General features: G+C 51.3%; 1 protein-coding gene across 2 annotated transcripts in view; it reads left to right on the forward strand.

Moving 5' to 3' along the window:
• Positions 1-23,462, forward strand: part of LOC111147610 (MAM domain containing glycosylphosphatidylinositol anchor 1) — a 53,068-nt gene that overhangs the window by 11,895 nt on the left and 17,711 nt on the right. For both annotated transcript variants that reach the window (XR_002640643.1, XM_022503765.1), the window contains exons 2-4: positions 16,739-16,878; positions 21,194-21,368; positions 23,092-23,288. Coding sequence is in view for 1 of the 2 variants with exons in the window: in XM_022503765.1 (XP_022359473.1) it covers positions 16,739-16,878; positions 21,194-21,368; positions 23,092-23,288 (512 nt within the window). In the remaining variant the exon portion in view is untranslated. The remainder of the gene's footprint in view (positions 1-16,738; positions 16,879-21,193; positions 21,369-23,091; positions 23,289-23,462) is intronic.

Here is a 23,462-nt window from a genome sequence, read left to right on the forward strand (position 1 = left end):
GTGAACTGGAAGTTGCTGCCAGGCCCCACCAGGTCCAACATCTCTGTCATCCTGTCTAAGGCCCACCTTAGAGTTATTAACAAGCAGAAACACGGACACTTTTACCAGAAGGTCACTCTGGGAATACCTGGCAGCACTCAGGCCTTTTGCCAGTGGCCTAGGTCAGTTGATGAGAAGAGTTGGATCTCGAAGTGTTGGTACTCAGGCAAGGAAGTTTCCAAGAAAATAACGGGTCGTGGCTGGGGGCCATGGTCAGTTATGTGATGTTTGTGGGTGTGATTGTTAAGCAACATGAGGGCTCTGGATCATGGCCATGTGAGAGATCTAATAGTGGACATCATGATGATCAGAATGGGCTTGGACTCACAGTCTTCGTTTGGGTTCCCCAGAAGCAGACCTCAGGATGAGAAGCCCAGTGAGGCCGTTTATTTGACAGGTGAGCCTGGAAAACTCTGGTGGGGAAATGGAGATGTAAGACAGGGAAGCAAAGGGAACCCTGAAAAGGTGCGTGGTCAAGCCAGTCACCACCATGTCCCATTGTGGACACCTGGGGCACCATAAACACCCTGGAGTTCTCCCACCATGGTGAGGGAGCTGGGGCATATACACACCAGCTCTTTTCGTCAGCTGAGGGCTATTCTGGGGGTATAAATTTCCTGGTACTTACAGCCCAGTCCACATGCAATATAAGCTCTAGTGGCCAGAGACAGCCTCAGGCAGAGAGAAGCAGCTTCTGGCCAGTGTGCAATCAAGTGGTTGGGGGTGGGGGGTGGCACGGGGGTGGCAGGCACCACAGACAGCCTGTGCTACATCCTGCCTAAGCCATCCACCTTGCTTTTCCAGACCCATCCTGTTTGGCTGAGCTCTTTGTTCTAAGGTCTTGTCTTCTGTATAAACCCTGACTCCAGGCTGCAAAGTCTCCCTGTGGCCATCAGATCTGTGAACTGCTCATTTACTTCCTTGGATTCTGTGACCGGAACCCCAGCACATCAACTTCCCCAAGACCTTCCCGATAGAACCCAGGCTCTCCCTGAAGGATGGAGGGGGCCTCAGCCTTGGGAAGGGCAGGGTTGGGGGATCACTGAGGACAGACTTGGAGTCTATGGGTCTTTCAGGCATTGCTATGAGAGACCTGATCTTTAGCTCCCCACCTGCTGAATTCAAAGCTAAGAAAGAGGTGGGGACAACCTCTGAGACTGGCTCTCTGCAGGCAGAATGCCACGTGGTTGTAATAGGGTTGATGGCATTCTGTTCACTTCCTTCTCCAGGAACCAAACCTCCTTCCATGGGCAATGACCGGACTAGCCTGCACCCTTGAATGTCCCTGGGCCGTATGGATCCACATCAAAGCACCTTAGTCTGTTGTGAATTTTTGTGTCGGTTCGTTACTCACCTGAGATGAATTAATCCATCAAATATTTATTGAGTGCCTCCTATGTGCCAGACACTGTTCTAGGTGCTGAAGATACAGCAGAGAGCAAGACAAAGAGATGATATAGAATTACCGACTCCTAGAGTCAGAGCCAGCAGGCGTCTTAGGGCAGATCTAATCATTTGTTGGGAGAGAAACCTGAGGCCGAGAAGGGGCAAGAGAAGTCCTCAGGCCACATGGCAAATAGGGAGCCCTGCTTAGAATCATGGAAGGTCAGAGATAATGAGCTAAGAAGTCAGCCGTCCCTAACTGGTCAGTTTTCAGAGGCAGAAACCAGTGGCCAGAGGCAGGGACACACCAAGCTACTAGCATTACTCTTGTTTGCCAGTGAATGCATCCTTCTTTACTACGTCTCTCCCAAGCGAGATCCGGGCTCTGATTTACTGAGGGGAGTGTTTGCACGTGTGTGTGTATGTGTGTGGCTTCATGTGGGCTAGGGCAGCCAGCCCGAAACATGAGTGGCTTTCTCGTGATCAAGCCATCCCACCTCCTTCTGGGGCATTCAGAGGCTGCAGTGGGCTCTCCCCTCCCCTCTTGCCTCCCCTAGTTCCCCCAGACGGACATGGCCCCCTGGCGCTGCCTGCTGTCACAGTGGCCTCAGGCAGTGCCAGGAGGGTTCTGTCCTGAGTGTACCCAAAGCCTCCACACTCCTGTCTGACTCACTTCCTTACTTTCTCAGGGGCTGAAGGAGCAGGGGCTGTGAGGCTGTCCAGGGCCTGGGTGGGCTGCCTCCCTCCCAGTCTCCTCCCCCTCCTTCTGGGGGAGCTGGGGCAGGTGTCAGGAGTGGCTCTAGAGAGCCAGACTGAGAGGCAAAAGGAGGTGATGGGGTGGGAGTTCTGGTGATCAGAGTGTGTGTGTGTGTGTAGGACCATTGACAACGTGATAAGCTGCTCCCACTGGGTACCTTGATAGGAGCTGGAACACACACCCCCATTCTCTCTATCCTGTGCATGTGTACTCCATTTGTATTTTTTTGCATACCCGTAAATATACGAGGGTTGTACCCATGCTGAAGGTGTGTGAATGCATGGTTATGTATCCAAGAACCTGTCCCCCTCTGCACAGGGGGCCAAGTGTGTTACCTGTGGGGAGACTGCAGACCTCTTTGTGGGACCTTCTCTGGGTCCAGCTTTATCCCCCTGCCGCTCCGGGCAGCCCTTGGTTCCCAGGAGGGGGACAGAAATGGGTATCCGGCACCCTGGGCTGTCAGCCCAGTGCTTATGTCCAGCCTGGGTTATGGCTGCGTCCCCCAACCCCCACTTCTAGGAGACCTAAAGTGGGGGGCCAGGGGCAGGCTGAGGCTGGCCTGGAGCTCCTGGCTAATTTTCCCTGGCCTCCATCGATCCAGCAGCTTCTCCTGAGTCTATTAGCAGTCGGCGAGTGAAAATATCCCCCATTGCGAGCCCTGACCTGAGACAGGGAGGAATCCATAGCAATTTGTTCAAACAGAGGAAAGCGTTTCCCTCTGATTTGTATTCCAATTTATTCTAGGCAGGAAGGGGGTCAGGGTGGGGGGGATGAACCCTCGCTCACCAGAGCTGGGCCCAGGCCCGTCTCCCTCGGCCCCCTATGTCAGCCAGGGTGGCAGCTGGCGCTCCCCACGGTTCCTGGGGTGGGGGCTGAGGAGGGGAGGGTGGGCCCCAGCAGGGGGACGGGAAGAGAGGCCCGCCAGCCTTCCCAGCAGGCCCGGCTTGGCTGGAGAGCTCAGTTGTGGATTTGGTTTTCACAAAATACAAAGCCGCCTGCTCGGAGCCTCTCTCCCGGGCACTGGGGCCTGTGCCAGGCGTGCGCTCACCCACTGCGCCCGTGCCAGGATGGGGGCTGGGCTGGGCCCACGGACAGTGGCCCCAGCTGGGCTGAGTGGCAGGAGGGTCTATTCTTCCCTGAAGCCCTCCCCAGCCGGCCTTGCAGAAGCAGAGCTGCTCAGGCTCAGAGGGGAGCTGACACTTTGGAAAAGCTGCTGTGCTGGGTTGGTGAGCCCCCCATCCCAGGAGCTCCAAGTGCATCTTCCTGGTACTGTGTTCGGTCTCCGTTCCTGGTCTGAGCAAACGGGGGGCTCACCGTTCTTTGATCCACCGTGCTCCGAACTCTCTGAGCACTTACAATAACGACAGCTCTGACTGACCTTCATTAAGGACTTACTATTTGCTGGGCACTGGGCTAGTGCTATAAAGTACCCAGTCCTTGCAGGGTCCAGGCTTCCTTGGGTGCCTTGGTTTCCCCACACTTCCAGATCCTTCTGCCACCTCCCTCACACCCCTCTGCTCTATCTTTCTCACTTCCTCCTGAGAATCACTTCTCCCTTCCACCTGAGGGTGGCCCTGGTGACAGAGGGTCTCAGGACTGACACCTCTGCATCTTTCCAGAGGGACCCCGTGAACAGGCTAGCTCCCTTTTTCCCAGGTAGCTCCCTTTGGTCCCACCTCACCCTCACCTCCAGGGTGCAGGCCTCTGAAGAGGTGACGCCATGGCAACGGGAGAGGAGGATTCTGGGAAGGGTCAGCCAATGGTCCTACAGCCACCCACCCCCCTCCTGTTTCCTTCTTTTTTGCACTGGTGCCCGCAGGGAGGGGAGTAACCAGAGACGCTCTTCACACCCAGGTGTCAGTGACTAGCAGCTCTGAGGTCAGCTGTTGCACATGATTTGCTGGGCTCCATGACACCACCAAGGTCTAATTTCAGAAACCAGCAACTAAATATATCAAAGTGGATGAATAATCATCTCTCCCAGGTGGGAGTATATGGCGTGAAGGAGCAGAGGCTTCTGACACAGGTCTGGGTTCAGGTTCTGCCTCAGCCACTCCCTGGCTGTGTGATCTCAGACAGGTTAGGCTCTGTGCCTCACACACTAGCTTCCCCCGGGCACAAGATGGAGGTCTCAGCGTCTTCCTGAGGGGGCTGTGGTGAAGAGGCAGTGGGAGTGCATGGAAAGCCATTCTTAGCACGGGGCCTGGCACACAGAGTCAGTGTTCAGAGGCTAAGTGAGTGATACCTGGGCCTGGGCCTGGCTGGGGGAGCTAGTGAGTCACAGAGGCTGCCGCCACCAAGGAAGCAGCATGTGGGGCTCTAGGTACCGGCATGTGACACATTATTAGGGGAAAGAGGGAACAAGACCAAGACCCTGGCCCAGGAGAAAGGATGGCAGAATTCCAGACCTCCTGCCATCTTCCTCTTGGGGAAATTTATAGCCAGAACATTCCCTGTGAGCCACTTTGCTGGTTGGGAGACAGGTGTGTTTTGCACCCAGGCCTTTGCTGCACCACTGCCTCTCCGAGACCTCATTTTCGTCCTAAGAGGCAGCCCCCCACCCACACCTCCTCAGCCCCCAGGAGCTTCCTAAGGGCAATGACTTTTCTGTCTCTGACTGTGATTGAACTCTGGTCCTATTGGCTTCCTCCCTCCCCAAGTCCTTCACCTTTCTCCCTGACCTACTGGGTTCCAAATCATTTACAAGTTGTTCGGGGGAGGCTCAGCTTATAATCAGGTCCTACAGTGCATGCTGCTTATGTGATTTCTAAAGTTTTAGCCAAAAAAGGAGTGAAACCCTTCGGTGATAGAGAAAAAAAAAATAATGAGGATACTTAACAGGAGGGCAGGTATTGCATTTCTTGATTTATAAATGTACCCAGTGCTAAAGAAAAGATGTTCCCTGACTTGATGCTTCCTGCACTGACTCTTGGAAAGAAAAGACTGACCATCTTTTTCAGGGATTTAACATGCTTTCCCTCCCGGAGGTATTTGCCTTTTGAAAGAGACACAGAAAAAGAATGAATAAGTGACTGTTTAATATGCAGGGTGTTGATGAGTGTTATGAAGAACCCACAAAGCAGGGAAAGGGATTGAAAGTGGTGGAAGTGGGGCAGGCGTGCTGTCTGAAATAGGGTGGTCCAGGAAGGCCTCCCTCAAAACACAGCTGAAGGAAGTGAGGGAGTGAGTTCTGGAAATCTGGGGCAGGATAATGTGGCAGCAGGGGCTGCAAGTGCAAAGGCCCTGAGGTAGGAGTGGGCTTGGTCTGCTTGAAGAACAACAGAGAGAGCAGTGTGACCACAGTGCTGGGGACAGTAGAACAGAACATAAGGTGGGGATGGGAGCAAATGACAGGGGGTGTGACAGCCTATTAAAAAAGTGTTGGCTTTGGTTCTACTTGAGATGGGAGACACCGAAGGGTTTTGAGCAGAGGAAGGACAGGGCCTGATTAAGTGTTGTAAAGGGATTTATCTGGTTTCTGGTGGAGAAAAGACTGTACTGGGCAAGGGAGGAAGCAGGGTGGTCCTCTCAGGAGGCTGCTGTAGAAATCCAGGCAGAAGATGGTGATGGCTAAAAGTGGGGTTGTATCACAGGGGTCGGATTGGGGATCAGTTTTGAAGGCAGCTGAGAGGGCTTGCTGGTGGCTTGGGTGTGGGGTGTGGGAGAAGGAGAGAAGCCAGGGAGGGCTGTTTCCGGCTGATGGCAGGGGATAGTGTGTCTTCACTAATGAAGGTGGGGGTGAGGAATGGCTCTTGGACCGTGGGGTGCTGCAGGGGTGGGTTGTGTGGTGACTGCTGTCCTCCTGAGGTCACTGGATGTGGAGAGCAGCAGAGAGCGAATCAGGCCCTTACACCTCAGCTCCCTGATTTTTTTAAACCTCAGAGCTAATCCACCTGCTGCCTCCTGAGCTGAGTGGGGGTGAAAGCCGGTCTGGGGGAACTGTGGGAAGGTAGCTTCGAGACGTTTCATGCAGTCAGGTTGTGGTACCTCTAATTCCACCCCACAGCTGGGTGGGATGAGGCCCCAAAACCCACACATGCCTTGGGGGTGGGGCCCTTGGGGGCTCTCTAGAAACTCTGTCCTCCCCTCCCCGCTCTTCAGTCCGGGGGTGTCTAACGCCCCACCTGCTCTCAAGCCACAGGATTGATTTTGCTTTCAGGGTTGTTATTATTACCCACTTAAACAACCTCATAAGAAAAAAAAAAAAAACAGGAACCCAATGAGCATCAAACATTAACTGTTCATTCTAAATTCGCTGCTCATACCTGTCAATACATTTTTACATAGCGGTAAACAGTCGTCAGTTCTGCGCTGTCAGCCGACTTTATCTCCTGCACACGTCTCGAGGTATTGACTGAGCCCTCAGCCCTGTCACTTTAATGGCTGCAGGGTACCCCCTGCGTCGACCCGCTGGGGTTTGGTCACCATTTCTCTGATGCGGACAGTCTGGGCAGACGCCAGTTTCTCCGGCTTCTAAATAGCTCGGCTGTGAATATCCTTATGTGGATTCCCTTTTCCTTTTAAATTATTTCCTTGGGGCCTATTCCCCAAAGTGAGATTGCCTAATAGGTCATAGGATAGGAACAGTTTTATGGTCTCATTTCGCCCTGCCGGGTCGTGTTACAAAAAGTTGGAGCTGGCTTTGCACACAGCCCAGCCACAGTGGATTTTATCCTCTGAATTTATTTCCCTGGGTTTAATAGGTGTGTTATGGCTTGTTTCTTAAATTCTAGTTTGCCTCCTGAAACCACGTTTGGGTCTCTCGGCACCTAATAAGCATCTGATCTGGGCAGAACTTTACAGTTTTACTTGGAGCTTTCTGATATGTCCTCTCAGTGAGGCACTATGAGCGTCATATTGTTGGCCTCTCTTTTATAGGGCAGAATGGGAGTTTGGTCACGTTAAGTGCTGGAGTGAGGCCTCCAACCAGTTCTTACAGGTTTGGTTAGAAAGGATTCCTGCCCACCTGCCACTGTCCCATTCTGTCTCTGGGCCCAGGGTCCCCACAGAGGGACCCACAAAGAGCCCCCAAAGCCCCACCTGAATCCCAGTTCAGTGTCCTTAGTCCTGTCGTCTCTCCTCAGCGCCCACAGCCAGCTGGGGCCAGGCCCCCGCCAGTGGCCTCTGCTTCCAGGTTGGGTCTCTTCTGTATGGGGCTTGGAGGAAGCCACTGGGTTTGGGGGTCAGGTGGGGCTTTGGGAGCTCTTTGCTTCAGCAAAGCCATGATGTTTTCCATTCCCCGGCCTAGGACTGGCCCAAGCTCTACGTTCTGGGTGGGGGGCCTAGACCTAGCTGGTTTTATTCTGCTCCCTTTGAACCATACTTCATGACTATCTCCTAGGCAGTGGGCACTTGTGCTTGGTGGATTCCGTTCATACTGTGTTTAACTTTCACAACAGGGAGCGCATTTATGCCCATTTTATAGTCAGGAAACTGAGGCTCTAGACCAGAGAGTTAAAAGACTTGCCCCAGGCCACAGAGCAATTGCTGCAACTTCCTGGATGAGAACCCCATGCCCAGGCTGTGTCTACACCAGACCTGTGCCTCCCATGGCTTTGGGTCCATAGTTACACTTTAGTGTGGGCAGGTTTGATCATATCAGTGTCTGGGGCTGCTGCCAGGGTGCAGGGCCAAGGGAATGGCAATGATGGGGTCCCCAGGACCGGCAGAGCTTGGTGGGGCTGGGTAGATGGGACCCAAGCAGGAAAATCTACATGAGCGACCCCATATCCGTGGGCCTCATATGCCTCATATCCCTTAGCCAGGCAGACTCAGGTCCTGCCTTCTAGAAGCCATTCTCTGCCATGATGGTGATAGCCTCTCTCTCCCACCATCATCCTGTATGTTCCCTTGGGAAGACCTTTCCTTCCTGCGATTATTCTTCTGTTCTGGTCTCTCAAGATTACAGCTCGTGGTGTTCCCCCCCAAAGTAGACCTCCGCATCCAGTGTTACCTTTTCTACTTGCAGGCTCTTTGAACAGGTTCCCACAGGGTCCCGGGCTATATTATCAAATGGAAAAGGGACTCGAATTTACGAAGTACCTACTGAGATACCAGTCCTTGTGTTATGTACCTGATGTGAGCTATCTCATTTAATTATCATAACCCAGAAGTTATTTCCACTACTGCCCGAGATGTCTTTTTTCTCCATTTGCCGATTGAGGAAACTGAGGCTTCAGGAGGCTGAATGACTAGCCCAACAGTAGGGAAATGAGCAGTAGAGTCCCATCCCCTGTGCCTCGTCCCACACCATCTGCGCTGCCCATCAGGCTTACACATACAGCTTCGGGTCAAGCAGTGCCAGATTTAGGGCGTGTGCCTCTCCTCGGTCTTCCCTGAGTGTCCCACCTGCACTGGTTAGAGCTGTCCTCACCGTTGAGAGTTTTGATCCTGGTCTTCTGTGACCGAGGGAGAAAGCCCCTTATAGCTTCTCCCAGGGTACCTCAGAGTCCCCATGTAGGGGACTTTCCTGGTGGTCTGTCCCAACATCCAGAGTTCCATTAGTGGGGTGCCCATTAGATTTCTACTAATCCATAGACAAGGAAGAGTCTGAGTATTACCTGGCACTCTCAAACACTGTGTGCCTTCTGATGAGGTCAGATGTGGGTGCAAGGGTGCTGGGCATTCCCTGGGCCTGGGCAATGGACCGGCCACCACTGCTGGCAAAGAAAGCAAAGAAAGTCAAGAGGGTCAGGCTCTGCCCAAAATGTTGGGCTCTGCAAACTGTACTAGGCTCTGCAAATAGTACTCGGCTCTGAAAACAGTATCTGCTCCTGCAAATAGGAGCAGGCTCTGCAGACAGTAGCAGGCCCTGCCTGTTTTTATGTTCAGTCGTGGTGATAGGGTGGCAGCCCAAGCACTCAACCCTTCTGCTGTGGCTGCTCTCATATTCAGGGATAGTACCTTGTACTTGGAGGTCAGAAATATCCGTGCTGAGGTTGGGGAGATTTCTGTGGCCAAAGAGGAGGTTGGCTGAATACAGGTTTGGTTGTGATGAGCAAGAAAAGGACTCCGGCGTAGAGAGCAAACACTAGTGGGATCTGCAGCAAAGTGAGGACAGAGGTTCTTCACTGAGGGTGGCTCTGCGTTATTTTGTCTTGCGTCCCAGTGCTGAGGGCAGAACAGGTCACACAATAGGTGCTTAGGAAATACTGCAGAACAAATCAAAGATTCAGTGGCAAATAAACAGGCAATTGTGTGTGTCCTTTGAAAGGCTGGAAGGCCAGGAGCGAGAGGGAAGATGGAGAGGTAATCAGTGTGCACTGAGGTCTAATGACCTAAGAGAATGTCCAGAGGTGTGTAGGGTAGAGTGTGATGGGGCTTCCCTTCAAGATGACTGGCATTTTTTTTTTTTAAAGATATATTTATTTGAGAGAGAATGAGAGAGAGCGAGAGCACAAGGGGCGGGGGAGAGAGATAGATAGAGAATCCCAAACAGATTCCCCGCTGAGCAGAGCCCCAGTGCAGGGCTCCATCCTGTGACCCTGAGATCATGACCTGAGCCAAAACCAAGAGTTGGATGCTTCAACTGACTAAGCCAGGCCAGGTGTCCCTCAAGATGACCAGCATTAAGGTGAGGTCAGAGGAGATGGCGTGGTTTGAGGGAGATTGTTTCAGACTGGTTTTCCCCAGTATTGAATTGGAGCCTCCCCTAGGTTTGGAGAAGTCCCATGGTCCATCCTGGGTGGTGAACAGAGGACAGGTGTTAGCCAGCGCCACAGACAGCCAGGTCCAAGGGGGAGGCAGAGCAAAGCCCTGCTGCGGAGAGCACAGAAGGGTTAATTTTCCCAAGAGGTCAATGTTTGACGGCCTGTGGTTTGTTGGAGAGGTATGCCCTAACATCATCCCCAGAAGAAAGGTGCCCAGGCGGAGCTGGCCAGGGGCCTGCCCCACAAGCTTCCTCCCAGACCCTGGCCGCCATTCTCTGAGCAGCTAATTAAAAGAGAAAAGCCTGTTAATATTTCAGCACTGTTAACTCTGCTAAATTATTAAGTGTCCATTTGCATTACGTGCATAAAAGGATTGATAAACATGTACGAACCAGGAGCTGGGAGGAGCACGGAAAGATGGCTTCTAAGGATGCTGCCTGGGATTGGCCCAACTAGCGGCTTGGAGACTACGTCCTGCATCCTGAGCCCCCAGCACTGTGCCAGGCCCTCGGGAGCTGGAAACGCACAGGGCTTAGCATAAAAGTCAGAGAGTCAGACTAAATCAGCAGGGTGTCCTTGGACAACGTACTTAACCTTGCTGAGCCTCAGCTTCCTGATCTGACAAATGGGAGCAAAAGGCTTGTTATGAGCAATGCATGAGATAATAGACATGAAATACTCGACACAAGGCTGCACATTACTCTGTGCACAGAGTAACGGGCTATTCGTGAACCGATGCCAGGTGGAAAAGTCTGCAGCTCCCTTCTCCTCTCTTCCCCCACCCCCCGCCTCCTCTGAAAGTTTCCGGAGCCTGCAGCCACACACCTTTCCAGAAAGAGTCAGGAGCAGGAAGCAGGACCACAGCCCCCATCTGATGATGATTAACCTTTTGAAGTGCTGCGGGGGAGGAGACCTGAAGCAAAGCCGCTGGAGCTTTAAATGAAGGGTTTCCATTCATTTCGCTGCCTGCCTGCCTTCTTTGGCTCTACATCTTACTGGCAGCTCCTTGCATGGTTAACAGCACCTCCCACACCTTGACTAGTGCCAGGGAGGAGATTCTCTCATGAGGGATGGGGGTCTTTGAGGAAAAGTCCCCCCCAGGTTCCAGTGAGAATTCTCTTCCGAAGCCCAGTGGGCAAGTTGAACTTGTCTTAACATGAATCCTTGAGAGTTTGAGGCTTCCTCACTGGGCTGCTAGGTGCTCGCTGTCCTGACCCCCACCTATAATTTGGGGTGTATGCTTTCTGGAGGAAAAAGGAGTGAGCCAATAGGCCAGAAGCCTTCTACTAGGGACCCACTATTTCTGCCTCAGCTGTCCTCCTTATTATGCTGCCCTGTGCGTGACATCTCTCATGCTGTTTGGTCGTGCTCAGCCACAGGGCTGGGGGGGAGGGCCATCGTACTTGACTTGACAGACATTCGTTTTATATTGAGCTTGGGATCAGCATTTCTCCACTTGTTTTCCACAGCACTTCTCTCTCTCAAGATGCTAGGAGATCCTCTGTGAAGAAGGATCAAATACATTTGGAAAGCACTGGCTTAAACTAAGTTACATAGGTATGTTTACTAAGGGACTTTTCAGAGCCTTTAAAAATCTACACTTGGGTGCAGAGGCACTCTGGGAAGGAGAGAGAAGGTGCAGCATCAGCATCCTGGTTTGGCAGAGAACTATTCATTGATGGTCTTTATGGCATGCAGGTTAGGAGATCCCATTTTCCTTTTCCGTGGGGCTTCGTTGAGAGATCTCAGGAGAGTGAAATCGGAAAAGTCTCATAGACCAGAGGCAGGGAAACATACGTGGTTCTAAACTCCTGTCCTATCTTCTATCCACCAATGTGGTGTCAAACAGAGATGATCAAATCCAGCCTCCAAAATTCCCAAGGAGCTTGTTACAAATACAAACTCTGACAGCCTTGGAGTCGGCATGGCAGCAGGCTCCCCAGTGACACAGGAGGGGTAGGGGGGGTCTGTGGAGGACTGGGACAGTGAACGGAGTTCCAAGCTAGCAGGTGAAAGACCTGGGTTCAAGTCCCCACTCTTCTCCTGTCCTGTGTCCGTGAGTGATGAGGAGAGGGCATTTCCTTTTCTGGACCTCTGCTGTCTTCTCTGCCAAAAGAGGCTAAATAAAACTTAATATTTCTCCCCCTCAGAATGAGGCAGGGGAGCTTGGAAATATATACAGTGGACCCCAGGAAGGTATCACTTGTCACTATCTGTAACATTAAGGCTGGTCCTTTCATGGAAAGGGCTTGCAGTGCCCCCCCACCCCCGCCCCGGGAGGTGGATTCTTGAGAGGATTGTGGGATCATTTCTAGAATAATGATGCTAGGTACTATGTCTAGATGGCTTACTGTACCAAGCCCTGTTTTCGGCCCTTGATGTGAGTTTACTTATGTATCCCTCATAACAAGCCCGTTTTACAAGTGAGAAAATGAAGGCTTAAGTAACTTGCTAAAGTCACAAAGTAACTTGTTAAGAGCTGAGTGTGCTGGGAAGCTGAGAGGGGTGCTCAGAAGGGGCCTCATCCCTCCGCCGTTCCCAGCTCCTCCGAGGCCTTGCACCACCCTCAACATGAATTTTAACATATCAGGGAAACATCCCCACTGGCTTCATGACTGCTTTGAGCGTCTCTACTCTGGGATTTTGAGGGTTTGCCCTCCTGCCTCCAGAGGGCGCTCTCCTGCCCCAATCTCTTGCTCCTCCTACATCATCTCAGGATCCGTCATTTATTGAGAGAGCACATACTGTTTGGCCAGATGTTTTACAGACGTTGTCTTAAACCCTCACGCCAGCCCCGGGAGAAGGTATTATTATTCCCATTTTACGAAGGGAGAGGCTTAGGCTCAGAGAGGTTAAGTAACTTACCTAACGTCACCCAGTGGGGGGGGAGGGGTAGCAGAGGCAGGCATTAGTCCCAGATTGTCTTCTTTTCCCATTTCTCTAAAGGATATCTCTCCTCTGCTTGCTGTTCCTTGACGCATCCTCTGCTTGAGAGTAGTCCTAGCACTTACAGAACTCTGAAGCCATCCTGTTCATTTCTGTTCCCTTGTTTGCTATCCATCTCCCCAACACTGCTCTGTCATTGTTTGCTTTTCCTGATAGTCTCTCCCACACCCATGCAGCAGCTGCCCGCTTGAAGCATTTGTTGTTTGACAGACTGAATGAAGGGATTATGATGTCATGGTGCCTCTTGACACCGGTCCTGGCCTGGTTGCCTTTGGAGTAGAAGCTGTTGCCACTAGCATTGCCTTCCTAGGGCGTGTGGAGCAGGAGGCTGAGGTTAAGTGGGGCAGAGCCTTTGGGGGCCTGGGACTTGGTGGGGACTCTGTTGGTTCGGGGTCCAAAACACAGTTCTAGCCATTCCAGGGGTAAGCAGAGTGGGGGAGACTGTTAACAAGAGGCTCGTTAACAAGAGGCCACGGGCAAATTGAAATGCCAAGGCCAAGGGGTTCCAGGCACCCCTTGCTCCAGAGGGAAAATCTACACCTCGAACAAGTCAACCATGGGAAGCAGCTCATCAAATAGGAATCAGAGTAAAGGGAGTGAGTAGTTGTAATGGTTTGTGTCAACAAGGAAACTAGATAACCTCAACTGGCAATTTTTAAAAATTGAAGTGTACTTAGGAACAGCCAAATCTTAAGCAAATAACCTGATGCATTTTTACATAAATGTCTGCTCGTATAACCACCACTCAAAATCAGATGTAGACAACTCCATCAGACCCGATGGGATCCCACCTTCTCCCCAGAAACTTCTGGTGTGCCCTTCCCAGCAAATAACCCCCATCCCCACCTAAGGGCAACCACTGTTACTTTAAAATCGGTTTTTCCAGTTTTGGATTTCAGACACATGAAGTCATATACTATTTACTCCTTTGTGTCTGAGTTCTTCCACCCAGATTGTCCAGGTGAGATCAACAGTGCTGTTGTGTCTATCAGGCGTTATTTTATTTTGTTTTATTTTTTTTTTAATTTTATTTTTGTGTAATATTCCAGTGTATGATTGTACCAGAACATATTTACCCATGCTAGTCTTGATGGACCTATGGGTGGTTTCTCATTTTTAGCTCTAATGAATACAGCTGCTGTGGATATTCTTGGACCTATTGTTTGGTTGTTGTAAACATTCATTTGCACTGGGCACTACCCAGGAGTGGAGTTGCTGTGTCATGGGATACCCTTGTCTAGCTTGAGGAGGTACTGCCAAAATCTCTTCCACAATGGTTCTATCATTTTAGAGTTTGATCCTCTTAAGAGTTAATGTCATCAAAGGGAGTTAGGTCATCTTAGTGGTGTTACCATCCATGATGCCCCTTCTCCAGTGAGGAAATGTGGCCGGTGGCCAGAGGCCTTGTGTCTGCGGGCCGGACCTTGTGCTGGCCAGACCCTGAGAAAGTCCAGCTCTCCAGCTCCTTTTCAGTATTCCTTATCAGTCACTGAACCTTCTGTTGTTACAACACTGCTTGGCTACGGGCAAGCCACAGTGTCCAAGATTACAACTTATCTTCCACTGGAACCTGTTAAATCAATGTCTTCCTTGTTCAGAGGCACCCCAGGCCTCTTGTAGACATCCCCGCAACCTTCTGGTCTTATCAGCAACTGGCATGCTCATCATGCGGGGTGGGGGGGTTGTTTCCTGATGAGATTTCCTGGGGACCTTGGCACAGATGGCCCTCTCTTCCATGGAATGGTGATGTTCATGCATTTTCGTCACACAGGGTGACAGTTTCAGACCCATTCCCTGGATTCCAGGGTGCATCTTATATAGGGACTCTGCACCGATTACAAAATTTATAGAAAGTATGAGTTGAGAAGGATCTCAGAGGTCATCTAATCTGCTCCTCTGCCATAGGAGAGGAAACTGAGGCCCATGAGGTCTGACTGGCCCAAGGTTGCAGAGCTTGTCTCCTGACAGCTAGCCTCGATTCCTTCCTCTGTGGCAGCCAGGCAGCAGGATGGTGGTGTGGATGCTCAGACTCTTGGCTGCCGGCAGCTGCTACTGTTTGCAGAACCTGTTACTGTTTGCAGAGCCTCTAATGGTTCAATATGGCCTGTGTTGTCCCCAGTTGCTACCCCACAAGCTTTTTGACCTACAGCTGGGCTGCTCTGTGCACCCACCTCTGTAACAGTTCATGACTGTCCCATCCGTGTTGGTTGGAGAGACTCTGGTAAGGCGCTACTTGGGGTAACTACAGGACACATCAGAGTTTACTAAGCACGTCTCATCCAGTCTGTTACTGTCACACCCACCCTCATGAGTTGTCAGGGCTGGCAGCATTCTCTCTATTTTAGAGATGAGAAAATAAAGGTTTGGAGATCACTCATGGTTTACTCCAGGTAATATATATATTATATAGGACTCTGCCCTGTCATCCAGCACAAAGATTCCCTGAGACCTGGTGAGAAAGTTGCTTCCTCCTAGAGCCTTTTGGGATTCTACCTCTAACAGAGCGCGCTCTCTCTCTCCTCTGACCTCTGAGGGCCTTCTGTACCTCTTTTATGATGCTTAGCAACATCACCATGGGGTATTCTTGTAAATTCACCCATTCAGTGTTCATTGAGTGCCCACTATATTCAAGGCCTTGTGCTGTGAATAATAAGGTAGAACTCATGGTTTGGTAGACGGAAAAGCTAGAACCCTGGATCTGGCAGACAGGCAGATCGATGCTCTTTTGTCACACTGGGAGAGTGATGGGTACAGAAGGAGGGTGGGCACCGGTCAGTCAGGGGAGGCTTCCTGGAGGAAGTTACACATTTTATGTACAGGCTTTACCTCACCCTTGTGCCCCTCTTTAGGGCAAGGACTCTGTTTTCACCCCCTTGTGCCCCTGGTGCCCACCTCCACTTCCTTCATCCCACAGCTGTGAGCAGACAGGTATGAACTCGGGGGCCTTGCCCTCCTTTTCAGAGCCCAAACATTGCTGGGCTGGGGGCTAGATACTTAGGGAGGGGCTGCGTACTTCTCCCAGTCAGTCATCTTCCCTTTGGGTGTTGTAACTGTGGTCCCCTGGCCCTGGTCCCTGTGAGAAAGGCCAGGGAGGAGCCACTCTTTTGAGAGCTTCCAGGCCCCCAGAGAGAGCTTCCGTCCCTTGAGGAGGTTGACCCAGGCTCAGGGAGCAATGAGGGAAGAGTAACAGGCCTTTGGGTAAGGGGAATGGGCAGTCTGTGGGACCGGGAGATATGTTGATCAAGCTCTCTAAAAGTAAAGCCTGGGATGGTTGAGGGGGTGCAGGTCAGGCATATGGTTTACTGAGAAAGTGCTCTCAGCAGACACTGGAAGGGGGAGCAGCCAGGCAAGAATGTGGTTCAGTTGCTTTAGCCTCAACCTATTCCCAGGGGACTGTGGAGTGTAAGTGGCACATAGTCATCCCACCAGCAGATAGCAGATGGTGAGGAAGCTATCAGTCCTTGGACGCTGTGTGTGTGTATTTGGGAAAGGGGTGATCTCCTGGGCATTTCTGGTGAAGGACAATTCCCAGGGGAAGGTGAGCTCTGTGCACCTAGCAGCTAATACTTCCAGAAGCTGGGGCATGGATGCCCCCACCAGGTGTAGAAGAAGCCAGCATCTTCTATGACAGGGGCTGCTAAGACGTCGATGCTCATCGAGTGACAACCAATTTTATACAGATACTGAGCCCCTCATACTCATCAGCTCACTGACAGCCCAGATCTCTTGCAAGGAGAGAGAGCTGAGGAGGAACTGGCCTCTTCCTGAGTCCTTGACCTTTCTGGTTCTGGCCTGGGGCCCTGGGAGTGTCCTTTCTACAGCTCAACAAGTCAGGCCTCTAAGGAATGGCCTGGGGAAGTCTGGACTGCCGCCTCCCGCTAACATACTCAGAGGATGGAGCCTTAGACCCCCCCTCTGGCCTTGGCGCCTCTTGCCTAAACCTGTCCCCTCTCCCCACCTCCAGCTCCTGCCCAGGCTCAAATTGTCCACGCAGGCCAGGCGTGTGTGGTGAAGGAGGACAACATCAGTGAGCGTGTCTACACCATCCGGGAGGGGGACACCCTCGTGCTGCAGTGCCTCGTCACCGGGCACCCTCGGCCCCAGGTAAGCGCCCCCCTGGCCTCGCCTCCTCAGTCCCCGGTCCACCCTGGGATCAGAGCCACGGAAGAGGTGATGGGAGCTGGGGACAAGAGGCAGACGAAGTTGGCAAGCCAACACAAGACAAAAGACTGGGTCTGGGAAAGAGCTAGAAAATGAACCCTGTGGGGAAGGGCTGGAGGCCATGAGCTTATTCACCTGAAAACATTGAAGACTGAGGGGAAAAATTAAATGGCAATTGTTCAATTCCACTTCATTCCTGTTGTATCTGTGGGGCAGACACTTCCTCAGAGGCATATTCCGCCTCCATGGGAGGGCAGCCCTCACGTGCTGACACTGTGTTAGGTGCTTCCCCAACGTCTTCTCTTCGGGACCTCACGACCAGGCTGTGGGGGAGACATGAGGGCTTCCGTTACACAGCTGAGGAAATCAAAGCCTGGGGAGGCTGAGTGAACTCCCAAGATCACACGGCTCCTGGAAGGGTGGAAGCAGAACCCTGAATCCAGTACCCGTGTTCTCTGTAGCTTAGCACACTTCCCCATAGTGTGTCTGTCTTTGGGTTGGGGGCTCTGGATGTTACCAACCACATAGGATGCACTCTCCTCTTTGGGAAGCTTCAGGTAGGCAAGCCCCACACTCTTGAGGTTAAAAGACTGAAAGCAATAGAAAGCAATGGAAGAGGAGTATCTGGTAATGCCAGGTATATTTTGTCACAGACCAACTATGTGGTTTAGTCAGAACAGTTGGCCAGTTATCACTAAAGCTGATGGGAAGAGGCAGGAGGTGGGCTGGAGGGATGGTTGGAATTTGCGGGTGAACAGCTGTGGTATTTAAGAGCAGCAGAAGATTCTTCATTGGGTCCTGGAGAGGACAGTGAAATGCAGAAGCATTTTTTGGGTAATTTGGGGGCACAGGGATGACTTTGATAGGTTTGGCCTGGAGACTAATAAAAGGACAAGGAAACTGCGAAGGACTCAACCTGAAACCATCAACACCTCTTGCTTCTTCTCTAAGTTTTGTTTTGAAGTGATAGCGATGCTGCCATTCTTCAGTTGCTGTTTGCGTCAGGCGCGATATCAGTATGGTCCCCCAGAACGCCAGGGAGGCCACTGGGCCATCTCTCCCTAAAACTGCACTGGCCACCTGCGTGTGTTCCCTTGTGCATTGCCTTTATGAGTGGTTTGTGGCTGGGGCTCACTGTGTGTGCCCACACATTCTTTTTTCTACTTCCATCCATGATGTCATTCTTCTTCCTGCTACCTAGGCTCAAACGCTTAGGCTACAATATGGTTGTGTGCCATCTCATTCCCCACATCTAGCCAGCCTCTGAGGCCTCTGTTTTTATATCTCTTGCATGGACCTTCTGTTTCTATTCCTCATTACCTCTAAAGCTCAGACCTGCAATCCTAGCCCTTGGACCATTGCAGTAGGCTAACTGCCCCCCACCCCCGCCATGTTCCCACATCTCCCCCTCCAATTCACTTCTGTACCCTGCTCCCAGAATTGTCATCCTCAAAGCTGCTGTAATATGATGGAATATTACTCCCCTGCTCAGAGACCTTCCATGGTTTACCTATTACCTACCAGACCCAGTTCAGGCTGCTAGGGATGGAAATGAAGAAACCCCGCCACACACACACAGTTTGGCCCCACTGCCATCCTCCTCATACTCATACTGTGCTCCAGTCACACTTGCCCAAGGAAACCCTGTTTGTTCCTGCATTAGCCACTGCTGTTCACCTCTCCTGAAATGCTATCTACCTCCTTGTTTGCTCATTTCATTAAACACGTATTTACTGAGCATCTGCTATGTGCCCAGTGCTGTGATAGGCCCTGAAGATGCAGTTACAGTTCCCGTTGTCATGGAGCATCCAGTATATTAGGGGAACAGGGAAGGAGTATCTCATAGCCCGCTCTGAGGTCAGGCTGGGGGAAGGAGTGGATATGGAATTCCCCACTCCAAACAAATAACAAGAGAGTAGGAATTTCAAGGGCCAAAATGAAGAAAGAATCTGTAGCAATGGCAGTGAGCAGAATGTGAAGAACATATCCTTGGAGGGGCTTACTATGCACCCACCTCATGGATAGTAGCATGAATAGATGCACAGGGAGTATGAGTTGAGGCCACAGGTTCATCTGTGGTTGGAAGCTACACATAGACTCTCTGCCTAAAGCAGGAAGCTTGACAAGGGCACCCCCTGTGAATGGGGCCCAGAAGTTCTCTGTCCCATAGTCCAGAGTCACAGCAGAGAGCAGAGTCTGCTTCTGGGCGTGTGTACAAAATGTCATCTGTATAGGAGCACACCCCTTGGGCTGTCTGTGTCCACTGTCCAAGTGGTGAGGACACCAAAGCTAAGAAACTAATATAAAAACTAGCTGGAACCTGTGAACCCATGGTTTTGGGCATAGGCAACCATAGAGCAACACCACACACAGGCCTGTGAAGGCCCACATGGAACTTCTGTGGAAGAAAACTCCCATGGAATACAAGCCCGTGGAGTAATATTTTAAAACAATATTTAGAAATACAGCGCCAGGAGGGCCAGTCCAGAAACTAAAAAAATTGAACAATTCACATCTGAGGAAACAGACAAAACAGAGCCATCTGAAAGGATCTTGAAAATAAACATGTTTGAAGTGTTTAAAGAGATAATGAAAGATTATACAACCTGATTAGTTAGATATGAGGGGAAGAACCAAGTAGAAATCCTAGAAATAAAAACAATATGGTCTTTTGAAAAATTCGGCCTCAACACCGTAGAGATAGCTAAAGAGAAAATTAGTGAATTGGATGAATAGATCTGAGGAAATCAACTACAGTGCAGTCTGGAGAAGACAAAGAGATGGAAAATATGAAAAGGAAGTTGGGAGACACGGAGGCTAGAATGACAAGGTACAACATAAACTTAGGACAGACTAGAGAAAACTGTGAGAAGGCAACATCTAAAGAGATAAAGGCTGAGAATTTTGTAGAATTGAAGAAAAGTACAAACCCTGCAGTGGCCATATCCTGCATGAGAAAGTTGCCCTTCACCTGCTTCTCCCCAGCCTTATTGTTTTTATGGCCTAAGGCCTGCCCTCTTCACTGAGATCAGGGGCTTTGCCCTGTCTCAGTAATAAGCAATCCTCCCCAACTTTAAGTTGGAAGCTTCCTTACACTACTCTCCAATTCTTAAGATTTAATGACCTGGAATTGATCAATTTTTCTTAAACCCTGCTACTCTGAGTAGTTGCTCCAGTGTCTTGTGTGATCCTTGCTAGTTCCCCACAATCTACAGCAATGTTGATAAAAGGGAAATTCATTAAGTGACAAATATATACCAGGGGCTACACTTAGGTGCTTTACACTTGTTTCTAAACCTCTGCAAAGTGTAAATTATGCTATGTAATAGTTACAGTTATCTATTGCTGTGTAACAAATGCTCTCAAACTCAGGGGCTCAGAACAACAAATGCTTGTTGCCTCACCATTCCTATGGGACCAGAATCCAGGAGCGGCTTAGCTGGCTGGTTCTGGCTCATGGTCTCTGAGGAAGTTGCAGCCATTTGAGAACTGACTGGGGTGAGAGGACCCTCTTGTAGTCTACGTCCTGTGGTTGTTGACCTGATGTTTCCCTTCTTCCCCGGTGGACCCCTCCCTCCAGAGGGCTGCTCATGACAAGCCAGATGGCTGCTCATGACAAGCCAGATGGCTTTCCTCAAGATGGAAATCACAGTCCTTCATAACCTGATCTTGGCAGTGACATACCATCAGGCCAACTGTGTTATATGGGTCACACAGCCCATCCCTGGTACAAAGTGGGAGATCACCCCAGAAAAAAGAACTAGAGACTGGGATCACTGGCCACCATCTTGGAGGCTGTCTACCCCATAGGCCTCTCCTGCAGATGAAAAATCTGAAGTTGAGAGAGGAGTAACCTACCCAGGGCCACTAAAAATTTTAGAAAATTCTTAGTCTTACAGACACTAAGGCACATTTAATCCTTTCAGGAACCCTAGGTGGGGGTATTATTCTCCATTTTCCCAATGAGGAAAGGAGGGCAGGGAAGGTGGGGGGGGTAATTTGGCTGATCCAACTTGCCTCTTAACCACTGAGGTATACTTCCTTCTTTAAAGCTCCCTCCCTCTGACCCTAGATTCCCCAGATTCCTTCCCAAGGCATCCTACCCCATCCGTGTATTCCCCTGGAGGGGATTAGTTTTGGGGGCTGGGGGTGCTCCATGGGTACTCAGGAAAAACAATGGGGTAGGAGGGGAGATGCTCCATTCTCCCTGCCCAGCCCCTCACTGCCGTGGCTACTCTGCCCTTCCCCGTGGACCCAGGTGCGATGGACCAAGACGGCTGGCAGTGCCTCGGACAAGTTCCAGGAGACATCGGTGTTCAACGAGACGCTGCGCATTGAGCGCATTGCGCGCACGCAGGGCGGCCGCTACTACTGCAAGGCCGAGAATGGCGTGGGCGTGCCTGCCATCAAATCTATCCGCGTGGATGTGCAGTGTGAGTTGGGGCTGGCGGCGCCCCCAGGATGCTCAGGCTGGGCTGGAGGAGGCGGGTGGAAAGGAGGCTGGCGAAGCGACCCCTCGTGGAAGAGCACAGTAGAGACTTCGTCTCTCTCGGCCTAAAGGGGCATTACCTGCTGTTCCTGTGGTGTGTCTCACCCTATACCCTTAACAGGCGTCCCCCCATAATCCATACAAACCCTGCAGCAGCCCTCTCAAGTGTTCAGGGAGGATGGGACAGGTTAGATTAGACGATTTTCACAGGTTATAAGGTTATGGCGGGGGGCGGGGGGTTGTGACTTGTTTACCCGCAAAGGTTCTCTTGACTGCTCTGGTGCCCTTCCCACAGTACCTCATGTTTCTGCTTTGGCCCCAGGGGCAGCTCTGAAACTTCCCTACCCCCACCACTTACAGGACCAAGCACCCCTTAGTCCTGACTGCTGGTTGAAAGGGAAGCCCCTAGTCCCTACCTGCCTGGCATAGAGATACCTCCTTAACCCCAAGAGGCTATTTCACTGCTTGTCACCTGCCTCTGTGCTGGCCTAGGCTGACGCTAGTTACCCAGAAGCCCCAGGGGCAAGCCAAGGGACCTGTCTTGTGCCATCTTAATGTCTACAGTGAACCTACCCATTAGATATGCCCTGTGCCCCTCCCCTCCAAAGTGAGATCCCCAAGTGGTGAGCAATGGAATCTTGGACCCTTCTGTCCCCCATCAGTCACCCAAATTCCTGCCAAACCCTGGGGGGAAGGGTCATTTCTTGATTTATTGGTGCTGGAAGGAGCTGGCAGGCATGGCCTGGATGTCATCAGTGCCCTACCTCCACCCCTGGCCTTTGTTATGACTTCTGTCCAAGTGGGCTGTGTGAGGACAGAATGACGGGACACTTGTCATAGGATGTTAGGCTGTGTAATGTGGGTACCTTTGGTTCACAATGCTGGCTGTCCATTAGGATGTCTGGGGGTCTTTATAAGAAACTACTGATGCCTTGGTTCCACTTCCAGAGATTCTGATGTAATTGGGTGTGGGGCCCAGACATTGGGACCTTTTCTTAAATTCTTTTTTTTTTTTTTAAATTGAGGATTAACCTACATCCAATAGAGTACACTAACCTTAAATGTACAGTTCAATGAGTTTTTATGTCTATGCATGTGTAAACACCATCTAGTTTAAGAGCATTTCCAGGACCCCAGAAAATTCCCTCATGCTCCCTCCCAGTCAATAATTTCCTTAGAGGCAATCATTCTTCTGACTTCTGACACCATCAATGAGCTATGCCAGGCAGTGGTATTGAAAAGAAAAGTATCCATGTGATTCTGTCATGCAAACAAAGGTGAGAACCACCAACCTAGTCCAATTTACCAGTGAGGAAACAAGCCCAGAGAGAGAAGGGACGTAGGCAGGTCACACTGCAAATTAGCAGCTAACCCGGGATCTGAACCAGTGTCCTGATTTCCAGTCTGCAGCTGCTTCCTCCATCCCATGACAGGAAGGTGAAGAAAGACACCCCCATGCAGGGCCGGGGGCAGGGACAGCTGGGAAGCTGTTAAGTCTATTCCCCTGCCTCTAATGGGTTGGTCTATCTTGCGGGTTGGGAGACCATCTGGCTCTCTGGAAGCTTCCCTTGAGAGTAGCTTAGCTTTCCTGTGGGGCTGCCAGAAAACCCAGCCCCCTACCTTCGGGTCAGCCAGCTCTGACTCCCCCCGGCATGGTATCCTTGCAGACCTGGATGAGCCCGTGCTGACGGTGCACCAGACAGTGAGCGATGTTCGAGGCAACTTCTACCAGGAGAAGACGGTGTTCCTGCGCTGTACTGTCAACTCCAACCCACCTGCCCGCTTCATCTGGAAGCGGGGCTCTGACACCCTGTCTCACAGCCAGGACAATGGGGTCGACATCTATGAGCCCCTCTACACCCAGGTCAGGATGGACAGCAGCCGGCCTGGTCTCCTCATGGCTCGCCCCACACTCTTCCTTCTGCACCCCACAGGGGAGGGGGATGTGAAGACTGAGGTCTCATGATCCCGAGTTCCTGGGACTGCCCTCACTCCAGTTATTCTGTTGTGATGTCAGAGGCATGCATTCTGATTGGGC

Source organism: Enhydra lutris, unplaced genomic scaffold (assembly GCF_002288905.1).
Source record: "Enhydra lutris kenyoni isolate GAN:26980312 unplaced genomic scaffold, ASM228890v2 scaffoldscaffold17, whole genome shotgun sequence".
In the NCBI taxonomy this organism is placed as follows: Eukaryota; Metazoa; Chordata; class Mammalia; order Carnivora; family Mustelidae; genus Enhydra; species Enhydra lutris.